The sequence below is a fragment of the Protopterus annectens genome, chromosome 1.part0, assembly GCF_019279795.1.
Source record: "Protopterus annectens isolate FY-2018-M chromosome 1.part0, PAN1.0, whole genome shotgun sequence".
NCBI lineage: Eukaryota > Metazoa > Chordata > Ceratodontiformes > Protopteridae > Protopterus > Protopterus annectens.
The window spans coordinates 772,170,178-772,197,736 of NC_056725.1; the positions used below are offsets into that span (position 1 = coordinate 772,170,178).

Below are 27,559 nucleotides of genomic sequence, written 5' to 3' on the forward strand. Positions count from 1 at the left end.
CCGGCCTAGAATGGTTTCAGATTTATTTGGCAAAAAATATATAATTCTGAACTCTTTCTCTGACTGAAAAGACATAAAACACAACACTGACATATATACAGTCTTCTCATAAATATACATATATACAACTTAAATATATAAAAAAAAGTATTTCAAAGCTTTGTACAGGTAGCATGTTTTAAATTATGACATAAAATAAAAAAAATAAAATAAAACATTATGATAAACTGCTTCCAATGATAAATCAAGACCTTCATATAGACACATTTTCAAAACTTACTCCTGAAAGTGACAAACCTATATGAGATAACACAAATCCAGTTGCAAATTTTATGGCATCTTGCTGTTGAATGGAAAGATCAGAAACACATCTTGCAGCTTTACTACTAATTCCTAAACTGTTGATGTTTCATTTTGAATTGGTTCCTATACACAAATAAAAAAAATTGCTTTTCAAGCTCTAACAAAGTACCAAAGTCTTCATCCCTTTTAATTTTATCAGGCACTTTTTGTTACAAGTAACTCTAAAAATTCCCCTGAGAATTTTTATTTATTATGTTAGGTACATTTTTGGCTGGTTTGGCTCAACGGAAGGGGACAAGAAAATGTTTCAACCACTTTTAGGCCGAGATTCCAGTATCGCAGGTAAAAATAGTATTAGTCTGTCTTATCTCTAAAGTCACAATTTCATGGCACTTCCACCAAAAAAGGACCAGCCTTTTTTTCTTTAATCCTTGGTTCTAAAGATATGAAATTATATCCTCAAAAAGTAGTGCAAATATCCCCAGCTTTCATTTCAAACGCCTCCATTTCAAAGGTTGCCTCCGCCATCCTTCTTTCTTTCTCTTCAAAGCCAGGTTTAAAACATCCTTTTTGATATTTGACAGTAGTCCGTTCCATGAAGTAGCAGCATGAATAAATATTAAATATAAAGAAATACATCAAGTCTTAATAGTCCAAATGACTGTAAACATTTCTTAGCAGTCGCATGAAGGGGAAGAATTTTATGATTTATTTTCAAACCTAAGAGAAAAAAAACAGCAGGTTATTTGTATTCCTTTGCATTTTGGTACAAATCATTTAAGAGTAGCCTAATTTCTGTAATCTATAAGGGACATACTAGGAGGCCACAAAGGTATGCAAGCAGTATTTACAAGACTATCCTATGCTACTTTATTTTGCTACTCTAAAGTCATTCACTCTAGCAGGGATTTGTACCGTTTATGCCTTTAGTGACTGACTACAAATGCACACAGGATTACATTGCTAAGACATCTCATGCTGAACAGTCAGGAAGACTAGAGAAAGTTGTGTTTACTTTATAACAACTTGTTTATGACAGAAAGGGACAATTCAACAAGTATTATAAACTACTGTGGGATTTGATGGTTTCTACAGTAACGCCTGAAACAACACGATTCACAAAAAGGAACTGGACACCAAGTATCTCAAGAAAGTAACACAACACTTACCCCCATGATTTTTATTTCAGGATCTTAGTGAGACTACAAAATGTAACATTAATGCATTTGTCAAGTTCAGCTCTCAGTCTGCCTATTTCTTTTACTTCTTATTGGACGTAACAGTTCAATGTTATTCAATGGATCTTTATTATGCAAAAGGACATTACAGTAGTGAAAGATTCTGGGATCAAATCACAGGGCCCCACTAAAAAATGTGATGCCTAATGGTCATAGTGTGTGTGTGTGTGTGTGTGTGTGTGTGTGTGTGTGTGTGTGTGTGTGTGTGTGTGTGTGTGTGTGTGTGTGATTGTGTGTGTTTGAATATGTGCATGCCTTTCCAAATTGGAATTATTATTGGACTGCATGGTGTACATCCTTTTTCACTGTGGCATTGTGGTCCATGTATATTGCAATATATATTCCTATATTGCCTTTTCTTTGCAGAAACTACTGCAATCACTCTACAAACTGTGTCATGAAAAATGTAACAACATATTAACTTAAAAACATGTCAGCATGTGAAGCATTGTATTTCAGCATTACTTGTCCCATCAATCAATATCCCTAGCATGGTTCTAACCTTAAATACAATCACAGATTTCCTAGAGTATTACTCATAAATTGGATTTTAAGATTTTTTTTTTTTTTTTTTGTGAAAACCATCCATTTTCTTTCAGTTACCAGCAACAGTACAACAAATGATTTAATCCAATATCAGTGTCCAGTTTCTTTAGTGTTTCCGGAATTAAGACATTAGTTTCTAACTACTGGCAAGACAATTAGTTTAGACTCTAGTTATTGGAGGACTGCTGTGCAAGTCCAAATAGGAGATCCCATACTGTAAAATCAGAATTACTCTAAGGCTGTTAGTGCTGGGACATCAAAAACACTGACTGAGAAACAATTGCATTACCTCTTGTGTGGTGCACAATATGCGTAAGCAACTGTGTGTGAATCTGTGAAGTGTAGACACAAGTTACATTACATAAACTACAAAACCACAAAAAACAACCTGAAATATGCAGGTTCAAGAAATCAGACCGTCATCTGCTTAGAGCATAAAAGGATACCTATGAACTTGCATTGCCTAGAATAAAACCCTCATCTACCATAACCAAGTAGTAGCCAAGGAGTATGAATCAATGTATGAAAACTTGATGCTACCTCTGTTGCAAAAATGCACTGCTCTATCTGTTCAGGGATGACGTAAATAGGACGATATAATCCTTCTTTTGGATATCCAATGGTTGGATTTGACAAGGACTTCTCTGATCTTTTGCTACAATGACAAAGGAAAAATAAAAATACATTAAACAATTATTAAAACATTCTTAGTTACACTACTCATGCAAATTAATAATATTATTTTCAGATAAATAGGAAGCATTTACTTCTCTCGTTTCTGTTTAAGGATACAATCTTCTTCTGATAGGTTATAATCCAAAAGTTTTTGCTTATAATTGAACTTTTCTGTAAGGCAGTCACTGCTCAACTCTGCATCTTTATTTGAGACTTTGAAGTGCCCTGTGGAGATAACAAAGGCCTCCTTCTCTTTTAGGTTATTTATCGTCTCTAGGTCATTCTTGACACTGTCTTCTTTACCTCTCCGATTCTGCCTCATCTGTTTCAATAGAACAGCAGCGGCACAAACAACCAGAGCCAAAGTAACTAGCCCAAGAGCAAATGAGATAGCCAGGGCAACAGAAAATTGATTCTCTTGCACATCTTCACGAGCCGTGGGCTTATCCAGAAACTCACAAACTGACCCCATGTAACCTGCAGGGCATTGGCAGACATGTCCAGTGAAGTGTGTATAACATATGCCGCCATTCTGGCAGGGATTTGAACTGCATGCATCCATGCGGATTCTACAGTCCTTCCCACCATAACCAAGGGTACAGGAACAGGTGTAGCTGTTAACTCCATCAATACAGGTACCACCATTGGCACAGGGATTTACTGCACAATCATCAATGTTTATCTCACAGCGGGGTCCAGTAAATCCAGGACGGCAACGGCAAATTACTCCACGGCCCATGTCCAGGCAAAATCCACCTAGTAAGAACACAAAAGACTCATAAATGAGGTGTGACTCCATAAGAAGACTGATTCATTACTCAAATAAATTATTAGCATTTTCTAACAACGAGATATCTACACTTCATGTACTGCTATCATTGTATCTACACTCTTAATTTACATTTCACAGTATCACCTCTAACTGGAAGTATGATTGCATGATTGAAAATACATATTTTTACTGTTTATTGTGCCTACCGGGTTAAAGAAAACAAACAAATAAGCCAAACTTCCTTAGCCTTACAGTTTAAGTTCTTTTCCTGTTAACAGCATACTACAGGCAGAAACTGGAACAGGCACATCACCCTCTGTCACTAATATGAACTAAAAAAATATACTGCTAACAAACAAATTATTACAACTTAATAAATTAAAACTGTACAACAGGCTTTCAGTGCTACATTGCTCTTCCAGACCAAATACAAGTAAGTTGTTTGTAGGGCAATTAAAAGAATGGTGTTGTCATTACCATTAAGGCAAGGGCCGTTGGTGCACCTGTCAATCTTCTTCTCACAGTTTGATCCATGGTAGTTGGCTGGGCAAAGGCAACTGTAGCCTCCAGTGCTCTTCTCCACACAGGTACCACTGTTAAAGCAGGGGCCATCAGCGCAAGTCATGGCACTTATCTCACAGTTCTTACCATAGAATCCCTGAGGGCATGTGCAGCTGTAATCATTCTCCTGATCCTGCAGAACAAAAAGAAAAAGAAAACAATGACAAAAAAGCAGTGCCAAATGTAATAAAATACAGCTTAGGAGAAAGGTGCTTCTATTAGTTTAACACCAAACATTTAGAAGTACATGTTTGTAAGTACACATTTTACATTCAGGAAAACTAGTTTGTATTATCACAGAGTCAAAAACAAAAAATAAGTACTACATTCCAGCGCATTTAGAAAATACTTTCTACTTACTTGTTATAATAAATGTAATGTACTTCTATATTTCCTATGAAACTCAGCAAATTGTACATGCATTTTTCTTAAAAGCTGGCAGCACATTTTTATATGGCTGCTTTAATCAACCCAATGGCAATCTGACCAGAATGAACTTTGACTAAATATTGTCTAGGAGGTCTAACAGCATAGCATATGTGCTATAGTGAAATGATGTGACTGGATATGCTGCATATGTTGACAATAAAAATGTGATTTGCTGAAACTCTGCTTGTATATGCTATTCAAATTCAAGTCACTAATTTTTCAGTATTCCTAGTGTGACAAAAAGATAAGTGCTAGTACTACTGGTCGTATCTTCTGAAGAGTAAAAAAAGTAAAAGTTCCATTTACAGCTCTATGGAATAATATATTGTACTTGCAAATTACTTGTTTAAGTAATAATTAAATAAAGATGAGGGCTGGGAGAGAGTTAACATAATGGTTAAGGTCTTTATCCCAGATATACAAAGAACAGAGTTTGCTTCTAACTTCTAGTTATTGGTTAGACTTGTAATAGCCTGCAGACTGTTAGCCTAGTATTTGCCTATGGACATGTAAAGCAAATAATATGGATGGCAATCAGGCAATGCAGAGCACCACATATACACTCTGGCAGTCTTTTAATTTGTGAAAAAAAATATATTACACTGTCATTTCAGATTTAGAAAATCACCTCCATTGTTTGGTTCAGTATTTCTTGAACTTAATGGCTAACCTCAAACATTATTGTTACCATTACTGAAAACATTAATTAAGAATCGCAAAATATAAAACTCTTTTAGGTATTTTTAAAGTAACAACCACATTGTTGTTATGTTTTTGAGCATTTGTACACAAAACAAATTTATGTTCAGTTATACATTCGCAGTCATAATTGCTAGTTATTCATTTGTGAAAATCGAGCTGCTACCCCATCCATATTACCCTGTCATAATACTGTTTGGTTAAAGCTGACAGTATGTGCTTCTCAATACAGCTTTGTGACATGTATTAGCGAATAAACATTTTGCCTAAGGAAAGTATAGTATGACACTCCAAAGTATGATTCAGGCTATTTAACTAACATTTGGTTTGTTGTAAAGCAGTCACTTCAGTGAAGGAATATATTTGTTTTATGTTCTAGCCTACAAATGTATAAACAAAATCACACTGTTTAGTATATTTATAAAGCAAGTGTTTAGTAATATCATTGATGTTTCTGTAGGATCTTAGCTTAAATATCTCCACATAGTTATTCATCAAAGTCATAAGCTGCCCCCGTAGTGCTCCTAGTTGTTAAATGCAGTATTACTGTTTTATCATCTAACTTCTATCCATCCTCAAGAATGAATTTCAAGATATTTAATAGAGTGAATAAATTAATTTCAAGATATTTAATAGAGTAAATAACTTTTAGAGCTACTTAAGTGATGTCCCAATTTCAACAACTAAGCATTATTAGAGCCTTTTCACTAGAAATTAAACAAAAATGTAACTTAACATAAAGAAATTAAATATGAATAGTCATGTTATACTGATGTAGTTACTTTTCTTCTTTTTGTCTGTTCACTTACTATTATTAGGTAGAATGACTAACGCTTAAAACAACCTTTCATGTTGTATGTACGATGGCAAAAATGTGGAAAGAACATATGTGAAAATATGTTAAATGGCATCGCAGAAAACATTTGTTTTATACATATATATATATATATGTATATATATATATATATATATATATATATATATATATATATATATATAGCAATGATAAACTTAAAAAACAGCTCTGCTTGGAGATGCATCAGTTTTACTTATACATACACTTCACAGTTAATGCTTCAGCTTGCTGTGAATGAGGATTTATCCTCTGAGCAGCCTTTCAACAGCTATCAGGTAAAAGTCACCAGTGAGATAAGGCCACAGAGCTGACAATGTCGCTGATGTACTGGAAGCCAAACACTGATATGCCACCTCTTAGGTAAAGAGTTACTTCATAAATCCAGCACAGTGCCATCACCTGCCAGCCTTCCTGATTAAAGGAAGAAATATAACCACTATCTTGGATATAAAATCAAAGAATGTCATACATTCCCCCAAATGCCTGTGTTTGGAACCATTACTTCTTCAATTTACTTATTTATAAATCACTTTCTATTAACTTCCTGAGCTACTAAGTGTCATTGGATCAACAGGTAGCAATTTTAACTATTTCCTCCCATTCATTTTGTAATCTTTGCTTGCCAGAAACCTACCACATTGTAGGTTCTATTCCTTGGGTTCATGTTTTTTAAATCCTGACACTGTAGTGCAGCATAAGGGTTTGCTGCATTCCTAAGCATATCATTCTTCAGATGGGATGCTAATCCCATCTGCCTGAGCTGGTGGTAGCTCAGATAGATGCAAAAGACACAACAGTACTTACAAGAAAAAAAAGGAGAATTTCCCTGATAGTCATGCCAAATTTCTTAGTCGGTATGAATACCACCTCCGGTCTCCCTAGAAAAGAGGTCACTGGTCTTGTAAGAATATCCTAATTGACAATGTGTACATAAAATAAAAATATAAAATACTGAGTACTAATTCTCTACAAGCCATATGTTTCTTATAGTTACATGACATAATTATTTCTTCAATAAAGTGCAAAAAAAATGAATGATTGTGACAATGTATGGATGAGGGTAATAACAAAGTATTATCTAAATCTCCTAAAGAAATAAAGTGAAATATTTTTGAATGCAGGCAAAAGATACTGATTACTAACATTGCAGCTTCCTCCATTTCTGCATGGGTTGCTGTCACATTCGTTGATCTCAATCTCACATTTGGTTCCAGAGAAGCCTGGTCTGCAGGTGCAGGTGTAACTACCCTGACCAGTGTTGGTACAGGCCGCTTCATTCATGCAAGGTTTGTGGTTGGTGCAGTAGTTGAGGTCCTGGTTACAGAACAGCCCACCCCATCCTTCCTGGCATTCACACTGCCATGGCTGGCTACAAGTTCCATGCAAGCAGCCTGGGTAGCGAACACACTCATCGCAAAAGCGTCCTTGCCATCCAACACGGCACTTGCATTCCCCTGGCTTCTCACAATATCCCCGGCTTTCGTTGCACCCAGGCAGGCAGATGGCTGTGAAGAAAAAAAAAAGATTTTGTTTAATACATCAAGTAGTTAAGCAAAGAAGTAAAGCAGGTGGTTTCCACCACAAACCCTTCTGAACAAAAGAAACACATGGCCACACTTTACACAAGGCAGACTGCATTAAAGAGACGCGTGTCTTCCTGATCACACTCTCTTCACCCATTGTTCAGCAAGACAAAAGGGTCCCTCAATCTCTAAGGTGGGGGGTGTAGCCTGCCTTCATGGGGCACTGACCCAGTCAAACTCCCTCTGCTTAACAACAAATCTGAAGGATTAGATGGTTTCTATGGTTACCCTTATCCCTTGTTTAACTGGCTACTACTATGAAGAGGTGGAAAGAGACAGCAAAGTTTTTTTAACATTTAATCAAATTGCTACTTTTCATGCGCAAGGATTTGCTTGTATCAGCACAATTTAATATAATGAGTTAGTCATCTACACACATCTAGATTTCATGTTTCCAAGAAACAGACTAGCTAACTACAGATTCTGTTTTTAAGAATTACATGTTCCCTTACACTCTGTGCAGTATTCTCCTTTCCAACCAGGAAGGCAGATTCGGTTGCCAGCATCACAGGTAAAATGGCCAAAAGTGTCATCACGAGGACGACAGTAGTCAGAACAGCTATCACCATAATAATGCTCATCACACACAACATGATAAGAGTAGCGCAGTTCACTCTGCTCCCCAAGATGGACATCTTGGGACCAGTCTTCACCCACTGCCAATCTGCGGCGGGTAGCAATACGACTGACTAGATTCTTAGAGTTTTCTGTAACATGCAAGAGGGAAAAAAAAGAAAATGTTAGTTCCAGAAAAAAAACACACATTTTATTTTGCAGAGCACTCATATCTATACACTAGACTACTAAATATAACATGGTAGCACAGATCACTGTACAACAGACACTGCACTGGAGTTTTCATGATGTTTGCTTATAGTGTCAAATTTGTCTGTTTCTGAAGGACGCAATTTAAAATCATTACTGGGACAAAACGTAACTCCTACTATTAATAATGAATTCCATCTAGGAGAACCAATGCAAATTTGGTCCACGTCAAAATGCAATAATAATTCGTGCAGCTCATTTGTCTTTTGTTTTCTGCTTCAGTGTAGTTGGTGGATAGATTGTACTCCATTTCACATCCTGTTATCTTCAGAACAGCATTTCATCAAACATAGTCCTATTTTCAGTGCAACCCGCACCGATGTCTCACTCAGCACATTGAGTTATCAGTGAATGATTACAAAGAAATGAAAAGACAAACTAATAAGATACTACTGAGTACATATCTGGGTTGCCCTTATTCCCCCCAATCCTTTTAAGGGGTAATGAACCTACACTCCAGCTTACCTTGTCTCATGTCAAGAACATTGCATTTTCATACTGCTGTTATACAGTCTGCTTTAGTAAACATTACAAAATAAGTATCCATGTTTTGTTTTCTGCCTTTAACCACACACAATTCAGAAAATGTAAATAGCATGCTATAATAATGACCTTAAGATAAAAATATGTATTCTGAACAAAATCAAAATCTTTATTCAGTGTCAAAACAACTGTCTTCCCTCCTCCCAGATGAGTGTGTGTGTGTCAATGCTCAAGTGCTGACCCATGCCTAGAAGCCAGAAGAATGATGGCAGGGGGCTACTAGGAACGGTGGGGTAGAAAAACAGGCAGAGTACACAAAGGCTAATATAGAAAGGAAGGTTAGGGATTTATAAGTGACTATAAATAAGTGCACTATGAGAATGGATAGAAGAAGGCATGATCCTGGAATCATAGAGGTAGACGACAGGAGAAAGGACAAGGAAATGGAAAACTGGGAAGGTGGGAAAGTGAAAATGGAGTCAGGGCAGTGATCAGTAATGCCAGAATACTTAGAAAAGCCTTAGAAGGAAGACAGCGGAAATGTTACCACTTATGCTGGAGAATGAGGTTAATGTGTTATAATAACAGAAATGTGGTCTAGTGATGGGACAGGATAGGACATGATGATATCACTGTACAGTGTATTCTGGAATGACAGGTCAGAGATGGCAGCACAATGACAGGAAGGAATGGATGCCAAGAAAACAGAAATTGAGGAGATGAGGTAAGGAGTAAGGGGGAGGAATAGACATACAACAGGCGCAATGGAAGGTGGGTGAGTAACCAACAAACTTTTCAGCCACAATGGTGGACTGAAAAAAAATGAAGAAATCAGTTTATCAGCCCCACTATAGGTCACTAATGTCAAGTATGAGGTAAAGTGAACCAGTGAAGTATTGAAAAAAAGGGAAAAGGAGACTTCAGTTTGCCATAATCAGACAGGAAAATCCCTGCATCCAAAGCAGGAGGAGACCCTTTGTAAGATATTCCGCTTAAAAGGGTTTGAGTAAAAAGTACTTGTTAGAATCAGGAAAGGATGCGCTCAGTGATCTATATATCTACAGTTCCACTAGCTAACAGTGACCATAAAACATTATATTATACACGGACGATCCAAAATGCGCTGAGAGAAGCAGCAAAGACCAAGGTTAAGGACTGCAGGTGAGAAAACTAAAAAAAGATATGTGAGCTCATAGCAAGAGATATGTGTAGGTAAAAGGTCAAAAATGGAGTTTTAGAACTACAGGAAATTAAACAGTGACAGTCGGGGCAGGGATGGAAAAGGAACTAAGAACAGTAGCCAAGACATATGGAACGAGAAAGACAGTCTCGATAACTAGGGATCCAGTTATAAATGAAAAGGAAAGAAAACACAAAGATTGAAAAAATGAAGAGGAGGATATATTGCTGCTTGAAAGGCACAAGAGTGTTGGGAAGGCAAATGGGAAATTGGAGAAGGTCAAATCAAGCACAAGCATTAGGGCAAGAATGAAAACTTTCTTTGGGTGCATGAGGAAAGCAAGAAGAAATGGGATAAACTTTTTGAACTAGATTGAGATGTTTGAAGACAGTGTGTAAATGATCAAACTAAAACTTTGTTTTTCTATGAAAGAGTATTTGTAAGCATGAGGTGTAGGCATCATCACGCCTGTAAATACTCTTTTGGGGAAAAGCAAGTTTCTTTTGTAAAAGAATTACTTTAAATTCTTAAAAACACTCTCATAATGCACAAGTATAATGAAATTCCTGAATTAAGTGCAATGTGCTGGTAGGACACAATTGCATCTTTGTTGGGGCATATGCTACTTATGATTAAATAGAACTTCTAAAGAATTGTAAAGTAAGTTCGGTACTTACGTATTATCGCAACCACATTTTCATGCTGCAATAATTGACGTAAAATTGAAGAACGGACGTTTGGTTTTACCTTGTAAGGTCTGTCTGATATGTGTTTTACAAGAAAGTTCAAACATTTTTGAGGTGCGATGTAAGGCTGGGTTGTAAACAAAGGGCTTGGTAAAGCAGTCACCATTTTCTTCCGCTGCTTCTTCACTGACTCTGCGGTGACTTGACTGGAGAAACCAGCTGCAGTCTCTCTGCCCTTTTACGTGCATCAGAAGAATGTCTGATGGGAAGCAAAGACAATCAAGGGAGATTTTTTTTTTTTAAGTAGAAAACAGCAGTACTGCAAAATCTTTTGCATCTGCTAACTTCCTTTCATTCCCCCAATGCTAGTCTCACTTTATGGATCAATGACATTAGAGAGGTTAATTAGATGCTTAAATGATTTTGCAGTACTGCCGCCGTTTTCTACTCGAAAATCCCCTTCATTGTCTTTGCTTCCTATCAGACGTCTAATCTTCCAATGGATTAGCTAGCCAAAAATTGCAAGCAGCGTTTGAAAACCCATACTCGTTTTACAAACCAAAAAAAAAAAGAAAAAGAAAAATCCACCAAGATAGTGTTTTAACAGTCTACTACCCTTCCCGATCACTTTGTAAGGAGTCAGACAGGGTATACTGCTTTGGCTTTTTGTTTCCCGATGCTTTCTGTTGTCAGGGCAAAGGCTGAGAAAAAGGAACTGCGGAACATGTTTTAAGTGTGGAATGGGGGAACTTGCTTAACTGACATCTTGAGACACTGGCAGTAAATGGGGAAACCTATTCTTTCAAACCTTAATTTTTTTTTTATCCAAAGTGAGAAACCTTCCTAAAAACAAGAACACATTAAAGAAAACATGTGTCTGGGGGGTTTTCATACTTAATCGGTCCCAGCTGACACAAGGGAAGGCAACCACCATTCACTTGAAAATGTGGTTGCGATAATACGTAAGTTCATAATTGCCAAACTGTTAATTAACAATTTGCAAAAAAACGGACACTTAATTATATAAACTAACTACAGATTGCTGTTTTTATCAAACTGTTAAATTTAACAGGTTGGCAAATACCTAATTGCTTTACAATTCTTAGGCATTCTAATTAACTGTAACTAGTACTTGTCCCAAAAATTATGTAATTATGTCCTTTGTCTACATGTTGTACTTCATGCAGAATATCAGCATGTCCATTAATTACGTCACCACATTCTGAATTGTTTTTTTCAATAAAATAGTCTCTGCATCCATAAAGATGAGTATGAATATGATTGTATTGAAAAATAAAATAATAAAAGCTCCATGATGTTCATCATCTTTAAGGATGCCAAAGAACAAGCAAGAATTCTAAATGAATATTTCACAATAATGTTCTTCAAAGAGGATGAAGAAGGGTGGATAGCGGGTTGGATGAACAATAGAATAATAACAGCAGAAGGATGGACAGATGGAGAGATAAAAGACACTGTGGAAGAGGTACAGGCAGGGCTGAAGGAGGGTATGGCATGACTAGATACTGTAAAAAAGGACAGAGAGCACTTTGGTACAGGATTAAACAGGTCGCTTAGAAAAGATGGTGGTCATGGGGGTAAAAGGTAGAAGTGCTTATCTACAAGGAAAGAGCAATGAGTAGCATAGGAAACTAGAGACCTGCTAGCCTGGCCTCAGTAGTGAACAGAATCATGGCAGACAGTGCTGAGAAAGACTTTTCTTACAAGGGTCCAGGAGTAGAATATCAGCTCCATCATAGAATCACAGCAGGAGGATGCTGTCAGGCTAAACTGATGCAATTCTATGACTGGGTCACCAAGGAAGGGGACAGTGGCAACACTGAGGATGTGATCCCTCTGCTTTGAGAAAGTGTCATACCACAGGCTTCTTACAAAGATGGGGGGAAACTCTGCTCTGACTACAGGTGTTCTCTATGCACTCATCATATAGGAAAAAAAGAAAATGAGGTAAGGCCTGCTGCATATAGGTAATAACGCTTCTTAGAAAACACCAGATAGGTATGCGTAATCACTCAGGTGTGACATAAACTGAAACAGACAAACTGATGATGTCAAGTGGCAGTGAAAGCAGTTACTCTGTGATCCACAGTAGAAGGAATTATGTGCAAATGCTGGTATCTGGAAAGTCAGTGTAAAACAACACAAAAAGACAAAATATGAGGAAATTTCTTCCAGAACTAATGTTCATGTGGTACTGAAAATTACAGATTCTTTGGGGTTGCCAAAAGAAGAAAAAAGATCCAAGAAAGATCATAGTGTACTGGCCATTTTCTATGGTTGGATTTTACAATAAGAAGAACTGGACTAAACAGTTTCTCAGAAAACCTGTATCAGATCAGTGAAAAAGCATAAGGAATCCTTACTGATCTGTTCTGTAAGGATATAATCTAGTAAATATATAATGCTACAGAGAAATCAGAGCAAGTAGTAAGTCATATTGGTCTGAAGAATCCACAATAGAAAAGGAGAGGTGATATAGTATCCAGTTTTAGCAATATGGTAGGTGAATTTACTTTGTGTTGCAATAATGGCAGTGAGAATTACACAGTCCCACAGACAGTGCTGTTCCACTGCACAAATTAGCATATAGGATTTAGGCCTATTTGTGGTATGAAACAGTAGTTTATAAATTGCACATAGTGCACGTTATATAAAACAAAGTGCATTACAATGGAATGTTCTAGTACTTTGCATTACTTGAAGCACGGACAGTATGGCGTTAGATGCCAAATAACTTGGAGCAGCTCTAACTAACTATTCTCTATAGAAAGGTACTGGTATATAATTATTTCATCCTGTCCTGGTCTTTATTGATTCTATAATGAACCATTGTAAGATCCAGCTATGTGTTTTCTTTCTGCTCATCAACTGACAGTGACACCTTTATAAAACCATGACCTAATCATCTATAGTAATGCTACAACCTGGTCCTCTAGTCAGCAAACTGGGTGTACCAAAGAGCTCAGTGTTGCCAGCAGCATGTGTCTTGACCTCTAATCTTCAAGACTTACTTCTTGGAGAACTCTTTTATTTGCAAACTGTCCTTTAAGTTGTACATTAGAATAATGGTACCACTTTGTACACTTCTGTCTGTAAACACCATTCTTTCAGCAAAATTCTACTTGAAGGTCTGTTAGCTACTCAAAAAGTGGCCAAAAATATCTCACTCCTAACTTTTCCAAAGACCAAAGTTATTCGCTTTAGCTCAGCTGAGTGGGGTTCAGACAGAAATGCCTACTCAAAGAAAACAGTTTTTAATGGCATTAATGATAAAATCACCAGTAAAATACAGTATCTTGGTATTCAGCTTGACCAGCAGCTCACATGTTGTCTTAGAAAAAAGTCAGAATGCAGAGGACTTTTACAACATTACAATCCGTCTCACTGCCTGTATCAAACTGCATGTGACAAATAGTCTGGTCCCTTTTCTTCATCAGTCTATCATGACCCACTGTGAAAATATATGTAGGTACCTGGCCAGTCTCTTATATTCTGTAAAATGCCTAAACCATTAAAATCTGGGACTGGTCTGAGATGATGGCTATTTATCTCTTCAGCTACAAGACGCTCTCCCAACAGAAGCCTGCTCTATTAGCACTTCAGACATCTTCAAGTCCTTTTGCAAGGCATTGCAAATGCATGCTGCTTTGGGAGCAGGGGATTAAAATAGCATTTCAGACTTTCAGTCTGTGTAATCTGTACTCTAACCTCATCCATGTGCACAGCAGTACTAAAATGAATCAAACTGCTCATTAATAGGTTTTGAACTACAACATTTTCCTTTTATCTACCATGCCAATGGACAGTAAAAATCCATTAGTAAATAGAATACTAACTTCCAGAAAAGGATAACAAAGATGATAAACCCACAAAATATTTACTCAGTATCTATGCAGCTTGAAATCTAATAGCTGTCAACATGTCATTATCCTGAATACATACAGCTTGACAAGGTTCCTTCATGCAACAACATTAATTCACATTAGTTTGGAATCATGCTAACACTTAGAGGCACTGAGAAAAGATATCATCTAAAACCCTAATGAAAGCTATGACTTTGCATCACATTCCTTTTTGCTGTATTTAAGATAGGACTTATCATATGATGATTGTTGCACTGTCTTAGATTTATGCTGTCTGGATCTCACTTCTAATGATTATTTCTGTTCCTTCACTGGCAGTTATATACTGATAATTTCATAATTGCTATCCCTGTGACTGATCTTAATAACATGGTGCTAATAACATCATTTCATGACATCAGCTCTTATTTTACTACAGCATACTGAAACACTTTGCACTCTCCTTAACTTTACTGGTAATTTCCGATGACACTCCTCTGAAAAATGGCATAGTTCAGTCAGCCTTCACAATGAAAAAATTAAATGAAAATGTTTGTAGAGCACTTTCTTATTCTGTAACAATTCCGTCCTGACTCCTGCCAATGCTTAATGTGTACTTTAACTCTGTTTTACTTATACCTTCCCCTGAATTGTCCTTCAGACCTTTAGTCCCTCCATAAAACCTTGTACCTCTCATGCCAACAGTTTGAATGGTGAATACAATACAGGACACCTGGGTAAAAGTAGTAAAGGGGTGGAGATTTCATGGAAGAAAGGATATGTAGTATGAAAAAGGAAATATTAGAAGACATTGGAATAACAAAAAAAATGAAAGTGAACAGATGTATAACATCAAAAGATAAGCAAGAGATATGTAATAAAGTTAGAAGCTACAGTGAAAAAGAGTTAACCATAAGGGAAAGGTTCAGGTGGTGATGATAACAGAGAATCAATATGAACATATGAAAAGGAATGGGAAAAGGTCTCAGATGGAGAATGGGACAAAAGGAAATAAGAAGACAGACGAATGAGGACAGCAGTGGGTAGTACTCACAGGAAACATGCAGGAGGGATGTGTAAAGGGTCAGGCGTAGCACAGGAACGCAGGATAAGTGTGTACACTTGAAAGCATATAGAAGATGTAGTAAAAAATTATGCATACAAAATAAATGTTAACAAACAGAATGAAGTGAGACAGAAGAAGACTGTAAGTTTGCAAACAGAGAAGAAAATTTTGGTTCAGAAGCCCCATTCACTGGGTAGATTCAGTATCTTGGTAAGGGGGATACAAGAGGGCTCTGCTTATAATGAATCTGACCTTGAAGCTTAAACATTAATCTTTGGAAACAGGTGGCTAAGGTGAATACAAAGGGAAAAGGTAAGCTCATATAAGTACTGGTAGACATCAGTGACTTGTGAGAGAAGACAAATGAGGTGAGAGCAAACAGAACCAGGAAGGCTACACATACAAATCAGTACAGAAGACGGAAACAGCATCTTCCTAAATGCTGCTTGTGCCAGTGGCCATTGCCCATGGAAAATAAGAGTTAAGGAGTGAAATGGATAGTTAAGGAAGAGAAGGGGCATCATCCTCTAGACAGCAGCATGACACAGAGTCCAGCTGTAACTACAGGCCAGAGGTGAAAGACATGCAAAAGCTGACGTGGAAGTAAACATTTTCAAGACTGCGTCTGTTAACTAGGATGGAAATGGGATGGGTAAATAACTGAAAGGTAAAGAAGAAGTGAATATTTACACAAATAAGGGATAAAGTCTGTAATTATCATCGCAGAGAAGCAAACATAACTGGCTTAAGGTATGCATAGGCTTTATTACTGTACAATGTAAGGAGGCTAAGAAGATGGGGAGTTGCAAGCAGTGATGCAGGCTGGTGAATGGCTATTGCTGGTATCACTAAATCATGGTCCAGTGACAAGAAGGAATGGCACTCTGAGGTTCCAAAGTGAAGCGGATTTAGAAATAACACAGCAGAATGGAAAAAGACAGTGAGGCAATCTGTAGAAGGAATCAGTTGTGAAGTCAGGTATGAAGTAGATATGAGGACTGCAAAGGTAAGAACCCAAGTTAAGTGCCCTGTTGGTTGAGTTAGTGAAAAAAGGAGGTGAGACATAATGGACTGATGCATACAGATATAATGGCAGCTCAGGTGAGTAAATGTTGAGCTAATGGATAAATTAAAAGAAAAAGCTCTGTTTCAAAGAAATGACAATTCTATTATTATACAAGGTTTTGCACACTGTAGTAATTCTTCAGGTAATCACATCTCTGGGCTGGATCTATGTATATATCAGCTGCCAGACACATCAATGGAAAAGGATGAAAGACCGACTAACAGAATAATGAAGTTAGACAGAAGGAGATTTATACTTCCAGGTCATCTCACTCTGTCAGGAGGACACTGGGAAAATCTGATTTACATGCAAAACTCTGCCACTAACTGAAATGCTGTAATGGGAGAGGCTCATCCAATTACTAAAGAAAGTACCAGAAATTATAAAATGCTGTGTTTGGGACTAACCAAGGCAGAGGTCAAGATTCTTCAGGTGAAAGAACCAATATCCACCAGTGATCATGCCACTGTATTAATAGGAGTTTGAAAAGTGCAAGAAACAAAGAAAAAGACAATGGTATGACATTTCAGGGGACTGAATTATTATTATCTATGGGGAAAAGGCAAGGATGAATAAGGAGAATGCAGGTAACTCAAGGGTCTGACCATGCTATGGGAATGAGTCATGGACAAAGTATTCAAGCTTCTGGGCAAGGAATTGAGGAAAAGACAAAAAAAAAAAAAGAAAAAAGGAGAAAACATACATCCTCACAACAACAAAAAGCTAGCGATAGGACTAAAGAGATGGCATACAAAGTGTGCAACAGAGAGGGCATGGAGATATGGATGCATAGTGCAAGAAACTAGGCAAACTAAGCAGAAGAATAACATGTGACATAAGGCTGGCACAAGCACAAATTACAGAGATTTGGCACAACACATTTAGAGGGGAAATGAAGTTTCTTTTTCAAAGTATATTACAGAAAGAAGTAAAGGATGGGAGGACATAGCTAGACTTAGTAATAGACACCATCCAGTCCCATAATGTATCTTTATGACATGATCTGCATAGCTGAGCACTCAGTCAATCTGTACTTTTTATTTGCTGGGCAGTTTGTAATAAATTACACACTGCCTTTCTTGTTTCTCATTAAGCTCATATCTCATTTTTAACAATCCTTTACCAAAAGGACCTTGTTCTCGGTGCTATCTTTAGTTCCATTGTACAATTCGTTGTATCCTCCAGCTTCCATTTTAGAGTAACTTGTAGCCCTTCCGTTGTAGATTCCAGTCTCCTTTATTTGTCTAAGGGTCTCTTAAAGTATAGTTCCACCACTTCTTCAACTTATAGCTCTGCCTTATTTCCAGTGACATATGCACCTATATAAAAATTCCCCCATTTTCATCCCAGATTTATTCTTAATTAAAATATATGAACTTCAATAAATGCATCCCTTAGTTCTACTTGCTAAGCACTCAAACATACCTATCTACTGCAGGTGTTCATGTATAAGTAGATCATGACACACGCTCAGTCACACGTGTCCTAACTAGCATGATCACCTAATGCTCCCACCAACCCTGCTGAACAGCATAGCCCTACTACAGCCCTAACTCTAACCTGAACCTCTCACACCCAGTCCCTAACCCTAACCTGAATTCATGCTTGTTAATCCTTTCAGTAACACTCCCCTCCTGCTCCCTGACCCCAAATTCCCAGATCACTCCCTACTTTACCCCCTCCATTACTCAAAAGTTCTTGATTGATCCCTTAACCTATAGACCATGGTAACTTTATACCCCCCTACACGTAATCCTAGAGTCAGCTCCCTAAACCCAAATCCCCTTCTCAATTCCTGCCTGAAATGCTAAATCATACTCCCACCCCCTCTAACTCCCTGTCATGGCTGTCGCACTTACCTTGCTTAAACTTGGCTAATAGTCAGTTTTAGCATGAGCAGCAGCCTGTGTGAGCTACAAGAAGCCTGTCTAAGTCCCGAACCACATTGGTCTCATGTGCTTGTAATACACCCTATATATATCTTTTTTTTTTCACGTTTCTCTTCTTGCTTTCTGTATTTTCTTTTTCTTTTCTGATACGGATTACATGTGTACCCCACACCTAAAACTAAGGGATTCTTACTTTCAAAATTTGCAAACTGATTGACTGAGAACAATTTTGGACTCTAAGAATTCACAGCAGTACTGTCATTGACAGCCCTGGTCCAGGAATCTTCTAAGCTTTTGCTTAGCTCTGAATGTTATTTCTACATCTTTAATAATGTGCAATGTAACCATTATAAATTGTGGGCAAATAAATAAATGGTTATAGAAAGCCGAGGGGCATGTCAAAGGTTTCTGAACTGTTAAGAAAAGGCACATGATAGCATTTAATAGTTATGAAAAGCTTGGTATGAATTAATCTCTTCAACTAATGCTACATGCAAGGGTAGGTGTGGGAGAGCCAAGTATGCATTTCAAATTGTACATTTTACTGCATACATTTCTAGGTGTACCTTGCTCTGTATGTACTCAATATTCATATTATTTGCTGTTAAACTGCTGTAAAACAGAATGGATAAAAAAGGCAAGAAGTGAATACTTTGATGGCAGAATCATCCTTTTGATGGGTATTATGTTTTTCCATTTACAATTTCCTAATTAGTTGATGTTTTTAATATCTGAGACAGGATCTGACACTCTAAATTCCATACTGTAAGGCAATTTTATCTCAGCTATTAGCTTACACCTCACCAAGCACGTTTTACAGAATATGTAACAGATATATAGGAAAACAAATCTGCAAAATTCACAGCAAACTAGTCACTAACAGTTTTACTAAGGATTATCACTACTCTCATTCTAAGCTGAATGCAAATGTGATCTGACAGGGCACAGTGGTGCATTATAATCTCATCGAATTTATGCATCAATAATGGCTATCTGCCCATCACAATGGATGGATCAAGACTACCAGTTGAAAATAAGTGATATAAAAAGCAAGTAATTTACAAAGAAAGCATGTTTACATGGGGCAAGCTTCCATGTATACTCCATGTGCCCTGGCTGCATCCCTGATCCCATGCTACATATTGTTCCAAATCAAAGGTCACACCGTGAGAAAAGGAAATACCTTTTATGTTCAGGAAAAACAAGTGATTTCCTCTAGCTGAAAAACAGACTTAAGTATGCTTCAAGGAAGCCAGAATTTGAACTGTGAATCAAACTGCATCTACTCGAAAATCTATCCACATCCTAAAGGAAATAGATTATGTGGGGTCCTTATCTGTCAGAGGCCATGTTTCTAGAAATATGCACAGTTTTTTTAATGCCCTACATATATCTTAAACCCACGCAAAGATGGTGATCATGAGGAGAAACAAAAATACAGCAAGTAACAGCTGACTTGCATAAGTGCAGTCAACCCAACAAAGCATACTCTGCAGTTTGAAGGTGGTCTACAGAAAATATTAATCTAGTTTAGCATTTCCTGTCTGTGATTTTTATGTTATGCTCTAGCTAAATTCGTGTACTAGATGTCTCCTCAAAAACAGGCGTGCATGACCCACATGAAAAACGGTTTTAAGGCATGATTACAGGGCATTTTTTAACCATTACCAGACTCTCATCAGGTGAAAATAAGATGCCATTAAGCCCAAGCATAGAATCATGGGATGAAATATTATCAAATGTAGTCTCAATCGAAATATGCCAATTAATGCGGTGACTCTCAAGGAAAAAGGTAATTAGAAATTCACCTTGCTTAAAGATAAAGTTTAGGAAATTAAATTTAACTTGTAACGTTGAGTATAATTTAAGACTGTGGGCCGCCTTTGCAAAAACTTAGATAGCGGTTTCGCAGCATTTACCATGTAAACAAACACCTCTGAACAGGAGTGGTGTCTTCACTGTGCATCGTTATAATTAGGATTGCGATTCTGGTGAACGTACTTCGGTATCCATAGACCGTGTAGTGGCCAAATAACTGAAAAGCAGCAGGTTATGACTGCCCCAGTATCCTGTTTTGTTTTAAGCATTTACTACTGTGTATAATTCAAACTTTAAAGAAGGACCCGTAAAAAGTTGCCTAAAGGTGAATAGATAGCGTTACTAGCCAGGCAAAGCAATGTTTCAAAACCTGTGCAACAACCAGTAAGTAAGCCCTACTGTTTTCTGGGGACCAATGTTTTGGCTGATATATTGTTCCTTCTCCTCGTGAAGTACATTTTGGTCACAGCTTTATGTCCAGTCACGTATCTGAAATAATTATTCTGTCTTGTTTTACACCACGTTGTATGCATATATTTGTGTGAGACAATTACCTTAGAATATGTGTGGATCAAAATCGTGCTTTTTGGATTACCACCCATGCATTTCTTCACAGCAACACCATGGGACACACAACTACAGCGGGGGGTCAGCAGCACGCTGGCGCCCCCAGCAGGAAAAATGAAAAAGCAGACTCACCTATTGCTGGGTCTGCAGAGACCGTGTTCCAGGCTTCAATGATCAAAGAAAAAGTCCCCTAGGAAGTAAACAGGATCAACAGTTACAGATCAGCGTCACTGATGTCGTCAAGACATTGCTGAGGAAACGTTGTAACTGGCAATAAATAAACTGAACAGTAACAACTATATTAATTTATCAAACAACTGTAGACAAGCATTTTAGGAGCCGTGGGATACCAGTTGATAGTTGTGTTCATTTCAGGTACTGCAGCAAATGCACTTTTATGCAGCTTTTCTGCATTTTAAAATGCACATTTAACAAATCCATAGTCTGCTTAAATCTAAAGTGTGTATTGCCCGCAAAGCATACCTCTCAACCTTTAGCGCAAGAGATCTGGACAAAGCTGTAAATAATGGAGAGACAAAGGCCTAAAAATAAGGACTTTTTAAATAATTTATTTTGAAATTGTAGAAAGTTGGTACAATAATAGGGTTTCCATTAGCATGAATTTTCTGAAAGGTATGAAGTTTGAGATTCAAACGTCTGTCAATATTTTCTGACATTAATCCCCACCAATTTGACAAATTTGTCCAGGAAAAACACAATTTTGTAAAAAACAGACCAAAACTATGAGGTAAAAATCTGGACATTTTGCGAAAATCTGGAGAGTTGAGAGGTATGCTGCAAATATAAGGTAATGAACTAACCCCAAAGTACTGCTTAACTCCAATGTCCCAAATTAAGAACAAATTTGAATTAAAGCCGTGCTGTAAACATGGAAGTAAACTACAATTTCAAAGGAAACTTAAAACACATGTTCCCATACTCTTAAAACATATTACCGTTGCTTGTTTAAAGTATTAAAATATTTGTATTCAGTGAAAACGTATGAAATAGTAATCCAGTAGCAGTAAACTCACTACATCAACATCAACTCTCAAGGTAGTACTAGTGTTCTTAACGTTAAAAGACACAAATTTACTATTGCATGGGTGCTACTATCTAATTTTATAGCAATTAATATTTAATGATTACGTTTTCGAGCACATGCATTGCAATTGAGTTAGCTGCTTAGACATTTAAGACGTTGCCCTGAAAGAGATTGCTAGTGTCCCGCTGCCAGCTCCAGGTGTGCAGCAGCTGGCAGACTAGGTACCTACCGGCCATTTAAAGTTGAAAGGCACGCGGATGGGAGCGCTTGTTTTGATGGCGTCCTTGTCTGGCGCGATTGCCTCGGTGCCACCAGTGCCGTAGGTGCAGGGTGGATCGTGTGAGATGACAGGCTCGGCATGCTTTAGACACACCCGGAAAAAGAGGCGGCACTCCCGCTGGGCAGGCAGCAGTGAGCACAGGCTGCGCGAGCTGACAAACGAGTGTACCTTGAGCTCGAACTTGCCGGCTGACTGCACCTGCAACAACAAAACACACACGCACAGTCGTGTCCTTTAAACAGTGTGCAACATAACCCATTAATAAGTAACATGAGGGCAATCGGTGCAATGACAACTGGCATTAAAGCAACAACAGTGTTAGAAAAACATTCCTGGCGTTCAACATTTCATCATATGACGAGCACTATAACACATATCAAAGAGGAAAACAAAAACGTACATAAAGATTCCCTTCCCAGCCTGTGATAAAATAGTAGCAGGGTATTGCTTCGAAAAGTGTCAACCGCAAGGTACAACAGTGTCAGTCACCCCAAAGCCTAAAGCATCTGTCCCAACATCCATAAATATAGCTTAGACAAACACAACTGTGCACTTAGCTAAGCTGCGCCCGCCCCCCCAAAAAAAATAATTGTTCTAAGGCATAAATCCTAAATATGCAATTAGAGAGCCATGGGATGTGTTAAAACTCAAGTACTACAGCCCTTCATGTCTGTAAATGTCTATCTATCTATCTATCTATCTATCTATCTATCTATCTATCTTTTATCGACCGGGTTAGTTCCACTAAACTAGTGGTCACTTTTCATGAGAGACCCGAAGCAGTACTCACACTACTAGCGAAATTTTAGCCAGGGCATCAGGGAACTTCCCATGCTCGTTGCAATAAGTATTTAATCTATCTACTTGAGCTACCACCAACTCAGACAGATAGGACCACAGCTCTCAACTTCTTTGCTGAAAAAAATGGGGGCAAAACTATAAATAATGGGGCGAGTGACAAAGCCCCAAAAGCAATATTCTTAAAAAATACGAAGCTAAACCAGAGACGGTGCAGAGGTATGGATGGTACTTCGGTTTAACCTCTCACCACAGACTGCCAGTAAACCAACGAACATAACATATACGTGGCTGTGCCCACTTAATTTATTTGATGGCCGATTTGCATATTTAGTGTTTCTTGCATGTGCTTAACGATTGGGCAGTGAGCAACTTTGAGTAGGTTAAAACAGTTTGCCATAAGGATCAGGGATAGAACTGATTTACTTCTTAAACCCTGTTTCACTGTTTGCAAACATAAAGTCAAACCAAACACTTCAATCAGTTAAAAATCATGAGTTATTATTGACTTATGCTCCCCGGTTCCAATGTTTGTATACTATAAAGTCAGACACTGGACTCCCTTAATTAAAAAAAATAAATGTAGAAGCTTTTTCTCTAAACAAACCAATGATATAATTTATCGAGCCCCCCCCCCCCGAAAAAAAACAGATGCTCTTCCTACAGAAAATAGTCAGAATGACTTGCATAGCAGAATTGGTGATTGTGAAGATTAGTGCACGTTTAAAATGACCCCTTCCTCAAATGGTGCAAAGTTCCACACAACTCCCAGAGTAAACTTGTCAAAAACCTTTGAAAACTATGGCAGCCAGCTCAACCCACTGTTAGGCGAGTCAGAATCATTACAATCGCCAGCGCCCCCCTTAATCTTTCAAGTGTGGCAATGCTCCTCATTTCAGAGATGAAACACTGAGAATTATAAAAAAGGGAGACAAGCCTCCGGCTTTTTTCTTTCAAACAGTACCTAATAATTTGTCAAGTGTCTTAGTTTTGCCACAAAGTTCTGTTTGGTTCGTAATATTCCTTGTAAAATGACTACACTTACAAGACTGGGTTCTAAAGTCTAAAAATAAAAGACTGCCAGTTTACTCCAATATTTTTTTCTGTTAGGTTATACATTCTCATGCTTAATTCCAGGTTATAATTCGGTATTGTATACGTTAAAACCAAGTTATGTTTTCATTGCAAAACCACATCACATTATATTTGTTGAGAGGTCATTATAAACTGCATACAAACACCACACAGTAATTCACTGGATTCTATGTGTAATGAACATTTAGTGAAATCCCGGGGGAGAGGAAAAGGACCTCACTAAAGAATATATACAAAAAGCAACCTTAGAGTTTACTGTGCTCAGTTATTATTATTATTGCCCTGTTTTTTTTTTTTTTTTTTGGGGGGGGGGGGCTGGGATTGGTAGGCCTAGTTCTCTGTGTCCTGGGGTACAATAAAATGAAACGTCGCCCACAGGACTAATGGTACTGGACAGCCTTATGGGCAGCTCAGCCTTCCCAGTACGAGTCAGAAATTCCATGATATTGACAAAAGATAATTTGTTTTTGGAAAACACTAGTCAAGTAGGCTTATTTGCAAAAAGAGAACAAATTATTCCCCATTCAAAGCCAGGGGTGTCGGTCCATTTACTGCCAGTCATTCTGTTGCTGTCTTTCTTAATGGGAATATTTTTTTAAGTAGAGTGGTGTTAGACGGGGTGTAAGTGACTCGCTCAAAATGCACCGGGCATGCAAGCATGGTTTGAGGTATTCCAATCAGAGGTCCGTAGGTCCATTAGTTGGCACTCTGACCTCTACTGTATGACTCTTTTCTTTAAATCCAAAAACATTAAATCATACCATCCTTGCTCGCCTTGTGATTCTCAGCAAGTCACTTCCATGTCCCTGTAGTAGTCCAAGAAGCACTACGGTGCAAATAATTGTATCAGGGCTCCCAGTGAAAAGAGAAGTTAGCGGTCCGTGTAAACAGTTGCAAAAACTTAATATAATAATGCTGCGGAGGTTTCCTTGCTTATTCATAAAGACGAGCTTTCCAACTTACCCGGTGTGCAAACAGCAAGGGAAGAAAGTACAGAACCAAAGATGATGACATTTTGGATGCTCAAGTCCGCTCAACACTTGATAGAGTAATGGGTAAATCCAGTGTCGTTCAGTAAAATCTCCAGCTCACATGCAATGTCAGCCAATTCCAAACGATGCGCCTAAAAGATTTTCTCTAAAGAATGCGCTCTAAGAAACCGGTACTGCTTTGGAAGACTGAGTCTAGACCCCCAGTTGAGTTTACAGCTGCTTGATTGTGGTCAGGAGAGGAAGAGCTATTTCTGCTAAGTTGCTACTGCTCCTGGCACCTCTTGCTTCTGTAGCAATTACGACGGCAAGCTTACAAATGAAGTGCGCTGCCTGTCGCCTGCCTTTTTATAAACAGCCCTTCCTGAGGTGTCATATTGCCAAAGCTAGTCCTCCCCCGAATCAAAAGAACAAAAGCGACCCCCCCCCCATCATCATTCATTCATTCATATAGTGGGTACCAGGAAAGTAAATCCGGAGCAGGAGGGAGGTGTTGCCTCGCTGATGTCACCTTGTTATAAGATAATGACAATAATTTAGAAAAGAAAAAAAACTCAGCTCTTGGTCCTTCACAGTTCCTTGACAGCGTAATAGCTCACACCTCCATCCCAGTGATGTAACAAGTACAGATGTGAAAAGTTGTAGATATGCAAATGCTCTGCAGAAACATGTCTAAATGAGATCTGGGACCGGTGACTGGTGGCTTTTGTGAAGAAATTGGCCCCTACCTGAGGAAGCCCGGAACTTGAATGCACACAGAACTTGTGTATATGTGTGTATATTGTTTTTAACTTGTCTTCAATTGCACATACTTTAATCCTGGTAATTTAAGTCTACCTACTACAGGTGATACAGGGTAACTTAAGGGGTATGCTGGTCAGTGCCAATGTAATAATAGGACAGTTATACAATGCAATGCAAGTATGCTTTGTGTAAAATTTAACTGCATTTCTTTTTCTAATGAGTAAACCACAAGTGTCCAGGCTTCGTTTGCGTCGACCAACCTTTCCTTGGCCAGGATTCACAATTCTTTTCGTCTGTAAGCATGTTTCATTTGCTTCACAGCATTAGGTAAGTCTGAAAACTTCACTATTCGCGTACTCATGCCTTTATTTCCTATGCTGTTTAGTTTGTCAGTATATGGTCACTTACTACAGAACTGGATCTGATTACTTAAGAAAATAATTCATTGTCATTTTACGCGTATATATCAAACAAACTGTTCTTTTGAACGCAGACAATATTTCTGTTAGAGCCCTTCTCCAGGGGCTCAGTTGATGGTGGGCCACAAAGACACAGCTCAGCAGGGAGCCCGGTTAGGAAAACATAAATAAATGCTTAACCAGTACACTGCCTTCGAGTCATAGGAAGGTATATAACAAACTATGAGACGAGAGACTCTGTGTCCGTTTCAGGGACAGTTAGTAACTTAAATCCTGAAACTACAGTTTATTCTTAAATGGAAAGTAGCCAGGTCTGCTAAATACAACTGACATTTTCTCGAGCAAACTTGTTTACCCAACGGAAACTACCGATTCCTGTGCTTGCATGATTAACGATACGTACAGGTCAGAATGACCATACTATCAACATAGCATATTTTATCAAACAATTTCTTAGTTTGACTTATACAATGGTAAGGACAGCAAAGCACCATCCGAATTTAAATGCCACTTTAAGGGTAACTAATGTACGTGTAACAAGTGTGTGTGAATATAAGTATGGTGAATTCAGTTTAATATAGTTGAGCATGTTTACTTTTGGTTACCTTTGCCATGCATAACATTTCTCCGTATCTCCTCTGCAAATGTTTTCTGTCGTAACAGAGCACAGTCTACATAAATAAATAAATAAAAATACAGGTCAGGGTTCTGATTTAAGACCACTGAAAGATTTTAACCAGTGCCTTATAGTGAATCAAGTAGCAGGTTACTGAAACATTTCAACCATACCTCTTAACCTCTTGGCACAAGAAATCTGGACAAAACAAAAAAAAAAAAACATGATTTTGGGGGGGGGGTCAAAGGACCAAAAAATGGGGACACATTTAAAATATTGCTCTTACATTCTTAGAAAATTGCTAGAATAACAGGATTTCTGTTAGCATCCATTTCCGGAAGGATACAAAGTCTGAAACTCAAATGCGTCATCATTTAGTGGCTTTAATCATTAGATCATGCCAGCGATATATTTATCAAAAACACAATTCGTATGAGTAACAGACCAAAGATACGAGGCAAAAATCTT

At 37.9% G+C, this 27,559-nt stretch overlaps 1 protein-coding gene across 2 annotated transcripts; it reads right to left on the reverse strand.

Moving 5' to 3' along the window:
* Window positions 1-25,638, reverse strand: LOC122794456 (delta-like protein C). 2 transcript variants are annotated; one of them, XM_044062864.1, is made up of 9 exons: window positions 25,287-25,637; window positions 22,380-22,628; window positions 21,238-21,295; window positions 8,115-8,369; window positions 7,223-7,584; window positions 4,012-4,228; window positions 2,855-3,518; window positions 2,628-2,742; window positions 1-1,023 (listed from the first exon to the last, which is right to left on the reverse strand). In XM_044062864.1, the coding sequence occupies exons 1-9, from the start codon at window positions 25,335-25,337 to the stop codon at window positions 1,018-1,020; spliced, it is 1,977 nt and encodes a 658-aa protein (XP_043918799.1). In that variant the 5' UTR covers window positions 25,338-25,637; the 3' UTR covers window positions 1-1,017. The 2 variants fall into 2 exon arrangements, with proteins under 2 accessions (XP_043918799.1, XP_043918810.1); XM_044062875.1 differs by lacking the exon at window positions 22,380-22,628 and having other exon boundaries at window positions 25,287-25,638.
* Window positions 25,639-27,559: the final 1,921 nt, after the last annotated feature.